At 31.2% G+C, this 11,592-nt stretch overlaps 1 protein-coding gene across 1 annotated transcript; it reads right to left on the reverse strand.

Moving 5' to 3' along the window:
* Positions 1–733: 733 nt before the first annotated feature.
* Positions 734–11,458, reverse strand: LOC134691134 (exostosin-like 3). The gene is made up of 9 exons (XM_063551413.1): positions 11,371–11,458; positions 9,750–10,164; positions 7,578–9,096; positions 7,013–7,114; positions 6,341–6,495; positions 5,501–5,628; positions 4,217–4,361; positions 3,211–3,339; positions 734–2,052 (listed from the first exon to the last, which is right to left on the reverse strand). Exons 2-9 carry the CDS (start codon positions 10,077–10,079, stop codon positions 1,843–1,845), a joined length of 2,718 nt encoding a protein of 905 aa, XP_063407483.1. The 5' UTR covers positions 10,080–10,164; positions 11,371–11,458; the 3' UTR covers positions 734–1,842.
* Positions 11,459–11,592: the final 134 nt, after the last annotated feature.

Below are 11,592 nucleotides of genomic sequence, written 5' to 3' on the forward strand. Positions count from 1 at the left end.
TCGAGGTAGAGAGAAAAAACCCACACTGAGAAGCATTTCTTGTTCTTGAACCAAATATAGACTTGAAATAAAACATATTATGTTTAAAGTTCTCAATTACTTTTGAACTGGAAAAAAATAATATCTCTATTTTTTTTGTTGGTCATATGATATGAATCAGGTATTAGTTTCAATTGAATGTCAATTTTATACCTATCATCATTATCAATTGATCAATATGTAGTAAATGAAAAACAAATCTATTTCTAAAATAAAAACAACTTTCATCAGAGAAAAAATATTAAAACAAAATATGTAAAAAATATTCATGACTAATTATTCATTTCACTTCTTATATACTGACATAAGAGTAATGTATTCATTTTTTCCACATTTCATAAAGTTTCATGCATATTTTTCGAAGAAAGAAAAGAAAATAATAAACAAAAATTCACAAACAGATCTACATGTTAAAAAACAATTACAATAAAATCTTTTAAAAAAACAAACTGGCACATAATTATGCTGTAGGCAAGTAAAGCTATAATGTTTATCAACATAAAATCAGAATAAAACAATTACTTAGCACACATACAAATGCATAGCACTTTACATTTATCTGAACACAAATGGAATTCACATGAACAAACAAACCCTGTACACACTAATGTTTAACTTGGACTGAACCACAAATTAGGATTATTCCACCACGTAATTTTACAAAAGTAGGACAGGAGTTTTGATATTAAAATTAAAAATTTTGAAAAATTAAAATTCACAACTTTTATTACTTTTTTAGTAATGAGTAACTTTCCTAGTAAATATTGGATTTTCTTTTCTCTTGGGTACCAGTTTTTCATGGATTAAGTAAAATATACACATAAATATATGGAAAAGCCCTCAGTCCTCAGCAAAAAATCCCACTTTTACAAAAAAATCCATCACTCATATATAAAACGATTCAGTACAACCTGATAATTACAATTTCTAATTTAGATAATTAGCTTTTAAAATATAACATACTACGTACAAAATAATTTAAATACATAGTTATAAAGGTTTTATATGACATATCTATATTGAATTGGTTACATTTTCAATACATGTTTTTATTGGTTTAATCAGTAAAGAATCTATAGTGATATTGTTACAATTTTGCGTTAGCATGATTTCAGACTATCATTTGTGCTGATGAAAACAGTAAAAAAAACATCAAAATGAAGCAAAACAAATTTTCTCACAGACGCAAGAAGGACTTTTATGATATATTTGTGAGAAGCTTGGTCCAGTTTTTAAACCAATAAATAAATTTAAAAATGCATTATAATTGGAAATATGGAATTTAATTTCCCAGTTCACATATCTCACATAAATTGTATGTTTGTGTCATTAAATGCTCCTGGCACATGATTATATTTTTTGGTTAACACAAAAAAATGTACACCATGAAATTTGTTATCTTATAAAAAATAATCTACCAAAAAATCTCATTATCATTCAGTTAAATGTTTTGTGCTTTCTATTAAATTAAAGATGAGCTTGAAGTAAAAATTGATAATACAAATGTCAGGGCAGTATGTGTTATCATCACTGCCATTTTGTTTTATACATTGGCTACAAAAAGTAGATCACTTAACCTTGTTTTTACAAAAAAAAATAACTTTGAGAGCAACTAGGAGAATCCATATCGATCAATCATGTAAATGTATTCCCTAATATGCAAATCAGTTTTTTTATTTCATGGTTTTGCCAAAGTCTTGGTTAAAACCTATAAAAATACTATTTTTTAAACACTTAATTGGTAACCGTTAAATAATAATGAGTCCCCAGTTTACCCAATCAGCTGTAACCATCTACAGAATACTATATAAACTTGAAACATTTTTGTTTGTCATGGGGTAGTCGTGTTTTAAACAGAACTGAGTCGACCCTGTATTGTGTGTACAATAACGGCATATAACCATACACTTTTGCAAAAAAGTTTATACACTTATGTCTTTCCTCAAAATGTGATCTGTCATTGGATAATGTCTGAGGGCAGCCAGGGCAGCGGAATGTCCATCGTGATGTCACCTGAAATTAAAAAAAAATAATATTGCAGTAAGTCTCCTTTTAAAGAATGCTTGCTATTAATATTGTTCATACATTTAGTTCTTTTGTTACACATTGTCTACAAAATGAAACAACTAATGAGACAAACCAAATAACAGAACTTGGGGCTAACTACCAAAGTTTTGTTATAGAATTAAGAAATTATAAGAGATGATAAATTAATGCTTTAAAACATATGTGTTTTTCGGAATATATTTTTAAAAAGGAAATTTCTAAACAAATTGAAGTTGCGAGCATCATATTGACTTAGTTTTCTCATTTGAATTGTTTTATATTGTCTCATCGGGGCCTTTTATAGCTGACTATGCAGTATGGGCTTTGCTCATTGTTGAAAGCCGTACGGTGACCTATAGTCGTTAATGTCTGTGTCATTTTGGTCCTTTGTGGATAGTTGTCTCATTGGCAATCATACCACATCTTCTTTTTTATATTTCATCAATATATAGCACAATAAGATCCTGTGTTAACAAAAAAATCAACTGCACTGACAGCTGAATTATTTGACTAGAGGATAATTCAATGAATAATTCTCTTCAACTTATTTGAGCTCGCCTTGACAAGAGAATGACATGGAAAATGAACTTTGACCTTACTTTGACTACAGGCTAAAATTATGAATGACTCTGAATTTTTATTTGACCTTACCATTAAAAGAGGCTAATTTAATCAATAATAACCTTTGACTTATTTGTGCTCACCTTGAAAAGAGACTAAAGACATGAATAATGACCTTGACTTATTTCACCTTGACTAGAGGTTAATAATATATAAAATTGAGAATGGAAATGGGGAATGTGTCAAAGAGACAACAACCCGACCAAATAAAAAACACAACAGCAGAAGGTCACCAACAGGTCTTCAATGTAGCGAGAAATTCCAGCACCCGGAGGCGTCCTTCAGCTGGCCCCTAAACAAATATATACTAGTATTAATTACCCTGAACTTATTTGACATACCAAAGACTAGAGGTTAATAATATATGTATTAATTACCCTGAACTTATTTGACATTACCATAGAAAGGGGCTTATTAAATGAACATTTACCTTTGACTTATATGAACTTATGATAGCAAGAGGCTCATGACATGATTAATGACCTATGACTTATTTATCCTTACCTTGACTGGAGGTTTCCTAGTGATATGTGATACTAAGAAGTTCATGGCTATATCTTCACAGTTAACATACTCATCCACCTTGTCTCTTATAGCTGCTGCCATTACATGGCTGTACATGTAGGCATAATACTGAAATACAAATACATCGTCTTTATTCCTGTTATTTTAGGCCAAAAAAAACCTAATGTGTGTTTCACATTCAAATGATAAGAATGGATGAACCCAATCTTTCTTTTTGTTATATTCATGTTAGCTATATAAAAAAAAAGCACTGAACTATTTCTTCTTTCAATTATAAATCATTGTGTTAAGGTAAATGATTTTGTTTTACCATGGTAACTGAAAAAAAATATTTGTAAATATACATGGAATTCAGCAATGTGTCCATTTTAATATAGAAACTGTTGATTGTTGGTAATCAGCAATTTGTATAAGTATAAAAACATTAGGGTGATACAACATTAGTTTCAGCGTTTTTTTTCAAAGGGACATAACTCTAGAATGGAAAAAAGGGTTAAAATAAGGAAAAGTGTTTCTCTAATTTTCATGCTATTTCCACATTTCCTGACCGGTGTGAGGAAAATATTTCTAATCTCTAGTGAAAAATTTGTTCTCAGCAAATGATTGGTCAAATGTTATTGTGACGGTAAATTTTCTTTGTTACTTCTGAATTTTCCTATTGTGACGTCATGAAAAAAGGCGACCATGCCTGATGACATCACATAAAAAGTACACAACTTTCTTCAAATCTTTGAAAAAGAAGGATAAAAATCATTAGAGAAACAGATTCCACCACTATAACTCGTGCATTATGATAGTTCTCCACTCTCGACAGTTAAATTTTAAGTATTTAAAAAGCTTGGCAATGCTTGCGCTTTAAATATTAAAATTTAACTGTCTCGAGTGGATAAATATTGTAACACACTTGTTGCAGTTGTGGAATCTATATATCTCTGTTCATTAAAATATATATTTCATATCAAATTTGAACAAAGGGTCAGCTTACCTTATGGAAGAATGCTGCTCCTGTGAGAACCATAGAAAGTTCACAGGAATAATTAGAGTTATATAACCAGGCATTGTTTTTCACATCCCAGGCATGAAATCTCCCTGGAAACCCAACTATCCTGTCTCGCTCCTCTCTCCAAACCCTAAAATTAGCACAAATCAAAAATAGCATTATCCGGGTAGATGAGGATTTCCTTGGATTGTTGGTTGTTTAAGGTCCAGTGGAGGATTTCCTTGGATGTCACTTTGGAATCATTAATAGTGTATTTTTTAAAAGCAAGTATTCTCTGAACTAAATTTGTACTTTCAATTCATTTTTCCATACTGAGATCCATCTTTTTTTTTCTTTTTTTTTTGTCATAGTAAAGACCAATTCTAAACTGTGATGAAAATTAATGAATTAATTTTTAGTAAGGGTAAATTTTGAACAGTTACTTTGCTAAGGATTAGGACAAACTGAAGGGTAGTTCATATTATAAAATAGATACATGATGTAATTTAAGTTCATGTTTAAGGCAAATGAGGGAGAAATGTATATGTGTGTCATTTTTGTAATTAATTATTTTGCTTTGAATAATCAATTTCATGCTTTTAGGGAGAATTTATTTTTTCTACTGTTTGAAAAATTATGTGAATGCAATTTGTCAGGATGATGCTAAATTTGAACCAAAATATCTCTGCAAAATCAGATAAGCAAGAAAAATAAGATTTACAGTATGTGGAAACTTATTAGCAGTAAAAATGAGGGGGGGGATAGGACCTTTATCGGGACTCCAGGATTGGGTGTTTTCGGGATTTCGGGATTGACTCTTTCGGGACTTAAGAATTTATTTTATTTAAATTCGGGACCTCAGGATTTCGTTTTTTTTTAAGTCGGGGATTTTGGGATTAGGACCCCTCCTATCCCCCCTCAAAAATGTCAATCTTACATGTTTAGCTCTGTATGTATGTGCCTATCCCAAGACAGGAGCCTGTGATTCAGTGGTTGTCGTTTGTTGATACATATTTGGTTTGCATTATTTTTTCGACATAAATAAGGTAGTTAGTTTTCTCATTTGAATCTATGTTTTTTATTTCAGGGCCTTTTATAGCTGACTATACAGTAAGATCTTTGCTAATTGTTGAAGGCTGTATGGTGACCTATAACTGTTAACTTCTTAGTCATTTGGTATCTTGTGGAGAGTTGTCTCATTGACAATTATACCACATCTTCTTTTTACTATTTCCAGGATACAACCTGCACCACTGATACACAGATACACAAAACTACGTAAAATCTTACCTGAACCCAAAAACAATCTCATCATGTCTTAAATGAGCATCATCATCTATACTGAGTATGGCTTCTGTTTCTATCACATCGTACGGCAGGAAGCGATTGTTCAGACTGTTCTTTGTTGTTTTAATAACCTGATAATGTACAAAAACATGTAGTGTGGATTAACTATTATGCATTTGATACCAATTTTCAATGTTTAAAGATTATAGTTACAAAAGTTTTAAATTTTTAACGAAGTAGAAATTATCTATAGTCTTGTATGCAGATTATGGCAAAATTATGAATTCAAATATCAGCAAAATATATTTAATACTAAATATAGTCAACACTCCAAATGGCCAATTTTAAGTTGTCAATTTTATCAAGTTGGAATAATCTTATTACATTGTATTACATCCCTTTCTAGTTTTAGGACCATTATTTTAGAGTAAAGATCTTGTCCTATTCTGTTTTTCATTGTATCTTGTTTTATGTACTTTTAAAAGGTTTTACTGTACATCATAATCATGATAATGTGTTTCACTCATTTTCCGAACTAGGTGTTGATAACAGATCTTTGGTGGCCTCTGTTAAATGAGGATCTAAAAAATGATCACTTTTCTTGTAGACTCTTGAAGATAAATTGTTTGACAAATTGTAGGAAAAAATGTGTCTTTCGTGTGTAAACTTTAATATATTTTGGTTGTTGTGTAATTGGGTTGCTTGCTGTCCTTTTTACCCCCACATCTCCTTTTTTCATATACCTAAAAAAATCAGTTTTTGTGTTGTTGAGTTACTATTTCTGCATTATTCACATCTATGTTCATGATGTTTGCTCATACTCTTGTAAAGTCCTATGCTTACATGTATAGGAACACCTATATCAGGCCACTTAAGGTCAGGAGTAGGTGGAGCTGGGTTATTCCACACGACTACTGCTTTATTGAGGAATGGTAAACCTTTCAGTCTTTGTAGGGCTGTTATCAGCACATTTGATCTTTCATATGTCAACATTACCACTAAAAAAAATATAAAAAAATATATAGAAATTTGGTCATACAATCAACAAATTACAATGATCTGATCCATAATTATATATATTTGTTTAGTACAAGTACAAAGTGTATCGAAGTGATTTTTTCTTAAAAAACAACAACATTTACCACTAGTTAATAATCATGAAAGAAAATCATCCTGTCAGTAAACCATTAAAACAGTTTCATAATAGCTTCAGCTTTAATACGATTATTAAAAAGAAAGTTGAATTTTACATCCATTTTTTTTAATGTTGATTTGCTGTGCAGTAATCATGGTAATTGTATATTTTATCTAAAACATTCAGTTATTTCCTTTATCCTTCAAATTGTTTTTAAAATCGTATGCTTTTTTTTTAATCTTTGGCACTGTTCATGAGGAAATTACTGTTGTTTGAAATCTTTTTTTGAGGTAAATTGATCAAGCAGCTGGTAAGTTAAAGTTAAAACATGATTAAAGCATAATCTACTTAGTTTGCAGTATTTAATACTCTTTTCTTACATGTGAACTGTTCCCTTGGCAAGTTGCCTCCAAGAGATTCACTGAACTCCTTCCCTGCTCCACCTTCTCCCTTACCTATAGGTCTAAAGCCATAACCTGAACCTAAAATATAAGTAAAACATCTACACTTAATATAATACGTAAGTAATAACAAGATGATACTACCAGTATATCAAATTACTTTTTTAACCTGCACTTATTTCATGTTCTTATTCATTTTATTTACCAGCGGAAATCTTTTCAAACATATATTTTTAATCTACCTTTTTAACGTTCATGATGTTTATGGTAGTACTACATTTGTACATGTTGTAGTACTCTCAAAATAAATCTTCATACAAAGAATACTTAATCATCCTTTTTCAGTATATCTATAAAAAATTGTTATTTTCAATGTACTGGTAAGTTAATTACCATGTATTTTTGTATCATTTTTGTTGAAGATTTTTCAGTTTGCTATGTTATGTATGCATGGTATGTACATATCTTTTTGCATTGCTGTTTCAAGGCTGTTTATCCTGTAATATCTTATTTACCTTACATGTACAATTTACACAAAACTTACCAATAAATTTTGATTCTGATGGTAAAACATGTTCAAATGGTGTAAATGGGTAGTTTCTGAACGGATCTCCTGTTTGTGTAAACTTGTGATAAAATACATTTTGTGTAAAATTGTTACTAAATTTAACTGATGGGAAAACCGCTTCTAGAGGTCCTAAAGTCTCATCATTTTCTGGATTAACCTCCTCGTACTTATAGTCTACATATGAATTGTTTTCAAATACACTTGGAGATTTCATATCGACCATTGGAGCAGGCGGAATATTTAATCTAGTTCTAATTAAAGCTAAAGCTGTGTCTAAAATACTTTTAGTTGATGAAAAATAAGTTTCAAAATAATATCTGCCTGTTCGTCTCATTGTTGCCATGGCAGTATCTGTAAAAGTTCGGAGAATAAAATGAAACTCTGTCAACCTAGCCTTTGGTAAAATCACAGTGGCCTTTTTCCAATCGAGTATTTCCATATAAGGTAATGTCACATGATCTCCCAGTATCACTGGAATAGCACCATATTTTAACGCCTCGTAAAATCGAAGCTGAAAAATGTTTGTAGATACATAACTTTCATTTGCAGGGGAGATAATCAATGCAAATGTCGACTGTTTTAAAAGTTCATAACGATTTTCATCACTTTGGCACATAGAATATTCACTGTTAATAGCACCAGGAATAATTGTGTCACATGAAAATTCTATAAATATTTCTGGGTCTAATTTCAATTGAATATTCTTTAGAAATGAAATCACAGAATTCTCAACATTAGAGATTTGTCCATCACTTTGTTCGCCATTTTGAAATTGCACATTACCCTTAAAACTACCTTTGAAAGACAAAAAATATTTTCTACGAATCGGTGAAATAGGTGGGAGTTCCTCCCAGACATCTCCCGATACTTTTCCAATGTTAGGTGGAATCACAATATCAAACTCTGATCTAAAAATAGTTTTTACAAAAGGAGACTGAACGATTATTGCTCTGCCGGTATCAGCTCCACCAAAAATATCAATATCGGCATTCTCATCTCTCATTAGACTGACTAAAATGTGGTTTCTACCATCACCATTCCAAAATGGTAACTTCTGTAAAGATTGCTCTAATACAGAATAAGGAATTCCATTAATTTGTTGCCCAACTACAACAACAAAAATACAAGCCGTACTTGGATCAAAAGTTCTGTAAAGGTTTTCTTCTAAGTACTGATCGATACCATTCTTAACAAAGGGAACTAACTCTCCAACATTTAAATCCTTTTCTGAATCATAGAAATAGACAGGAAATCCAGAGAAAACAGAACAGCGTGAGAAATCAAAGCAGGAATGCATTTTACAATGCTGTCCATTGATTGGCATAGGGAGTTTAACATTAGAATTATCTCCCATTAACATTTTGATTGGTGCTTTTAAAATGGGTAGATATTGTTTGTCCATTTCTGATTTCTCTAACTTCAACTGTTCCAATGTTAGCTGTGTTGATTTTATTTCCTTCTCAGAAGTTTCTATCTGTGCGCTTAGAATATCAATCTGCAAAAGAAAAAACTCATAGTATGATATATACATTGAAAACAAAAAAGGGTCTGGATGTGGTCCTTAAATTCATTATTCTACCATGTCTAATGACAATTTATATCATTTTTCTTTATTCATTTTACCCTTAAGCTTGTTCTCTATATTTCAGCATTCCATTATTCTGTATTTTTCATTTTTGGAGCCCATTTTTCTCTATTGTAGATTATACTGTCCTGTCATTGAAATTGTCACAGGTCTGATGGTACTGGTACAGCAGTCTGCACGGGATGCCCCTGACTAGTAAAATTTCATTCGGACTAGTAAGTTTTGGCAAAACTTTGTTTTGCCAAATAAGAAAACTGTCAGAATGTTGGTCTTCGGACTAATAGTTGAAAAAGTTTGTGGTGCAGACTGGTACAAGTCTAACTTTTTGGCCTGTGCTTATGAAGCTTATACATTGATGACTGCTGAATCAATCAATGTCTGAGGCTGGACAAAATTTTTATGACAGCTGCCTTTATTACTGTTTCTAACTGTTTGAAAGAAAAAAGATTAATTACAGGTTAAATTGTAATTTAAAAAAAACTCAAGCTGAAGGACACCTCCAGGTGATTTATTTGAATATAAGGTTCTGTTACTCATTCATTCAATTTGTCATAATTTCTTACCTGCTTCTGGTAGTTTGATATCTGCACCTGTAACTTTTGTCGTTTACTCTCCATATCTCGTAATTCATTGTTGACAGAGGCTTTGATTTTTCGTAAACTTTTGATTTCTAGATTCAATTTTTTTATCTGTGTTTCATCCTCATCTGTTTGCAGAGGTATACGCAATTTCTGTCCATCTGTAGGGTCGCTGTTTATATCTGTCAGGTAAATATGGCTGATCACTGCAACCATGAACAGGCATAATAGAAGCAGACCAATCAAACGTGACCATCGTATCCATGACAACCAAGGACAGGCAACTCCTCTGGGTGATATGCGTATGTCTGGCATTACAGCTCCTTAGACTCAGCCTTAGACTTAACCATCAAAATACATAATCATATTCATTTGTTCTTTTCTGGTTCTATGCATTTACCTGAAAGTATGAAATAAAAATATATTATGCTTTTCATTTGAATTAAATATCGTAAAATTGATATTGAAAGTTGTGCAATACCTGTGTTTAGCTGTTCCATCAAACAACAAATTGTATGTAGATTTGGCGACAGACTGTTAAAATCTGTATACAATGGTTTACATGTACACATGTATATCAGACAAGGAATAAAAGTGAAAGGGACCGGTGTTAAAATATATACAAAACATGATAGACCCATTGGTGGCCTTGAGCTGTTTACTGCTCTTTGGTAGGGTTGTTGTCTCTTTGACACATTCCCCATTTCCATTCTCAATTTTTTGCAATTATAAATTTATGCTTGAACTCATCAATTTTATAATCATTTGTCCCTAAGGGACCCTAAATTCAATTACAATAAGGATTATATCGAATGTATTAGAGTTACATTGTCGAAATCAGGTAATCATGCTAATGCGCTTTATAAATTTCCTGTTTACAAAACTTAGATTTTTTTGAAAAACGAAGGATTTTCTTATCCCAGGCATAGATTATCTTAGCCAATCTAAGTTGTATTTGGCACAACTTTTTGGAATTTTGGATCCTCAATGATCTTCAACTTTGTACTCGTTTGGTTTTATAAATATTTTGATATGAGCGTCATTGATGAATCTAATGGGGACAAAACGCGCATCTGGGCCTTCTGGGGTAATAAATTATAATCCTGGTACCTTTGATAACTATTATCACTAGTACTAGATACACAGACAAAGCCTCACAGGATTCAACTGTTAATGTATCTGGGTCTGTTTGCCCAAAACCATGATTGCTCCCATTCATATTCAGCCCCTACATGTACATGTTCACACCCCTTTTATCATATTTATTGTTTTTTTCCTTAATATTTTTGCATTTCTATAAAACTCTAAAAACAGACAATAGATCAGATATCGTAAATTATTCAAAAGGTTTGTCCCTTTTCACAAATGAGATTTTTTAGTTTTTGTATATACCTTCAACTATGAACAGAAAATACTTTCAATCGCTATGATTGTACACATAATAACAAAAATCAACCAAAAAAAAGACAAAAATTGTAAAAAAAATTTTTTTTAGCCAGTGCTCAAGTTCAAAGCGTTGAATAACAATAACATAAAATTTTAACAGCTCGATTTCTTTAATTTAAAGCTATTCTTAAATTTATTCAGTTCATAAAATATAAATTACCACAAATCATGCCTTATTCAGTGTTCAAACAAAATATTTTTGTCTGTCAATTTTTTTGGTGGAGGCTGCCATATTTCTTTTGTAATCTCTAAACAAAACTGATATTCCGTTAAATTTATGAATAATGAACCAGTTAAGTACAAATCTATTATTTTCAACGTATTTGTATAATTTTGGAGAATATTTTCAATATTTGTTACTTATTACGTAACTGGAAAACTT

The sequence above is a fragment of the Mytilus trossulus genome, chromosome 11 (genome assembly GCF_036588685.1).
Source record: "Mytilus trossulus isolate FHL-02 chromosome 11, PNRI_Mtr1.1.1.hap1, whole genome shotgun sequence".
Classification (NCBI taxonomy): domain Eukaryota; kingdom Metazoa; phylum Mollusca; class Bivalvia; order Mytilida; family Mytilidae; genus Mytilus; species Mytilus trossulus.

Bases quoted from the DNA above. Each gene is read 5' to 3' on its own strand.
- LOC134691134 (XM_063551413.1), bottom strand. From the start codon at position 10,079: ATGCCAGACATACGCATATCACCCAGAGGAGTTGCCTGTCCTTGGTTG. The intron at 9,097-9,749 runs GTAAGAAATTAT...TTTCTTTTGCAG, and splicing joins TATCAAACTACCAGAAGCAG to ATTGATATTCTAAGCGCACA. The intron at 4,362-5,500 runs GTAAGATTTTAC...TGCTAATTTTAG, and splicing joins GAGATTGTTTTTGGGTTCAG to GGTTTGGAGAGAGGAGCGAG.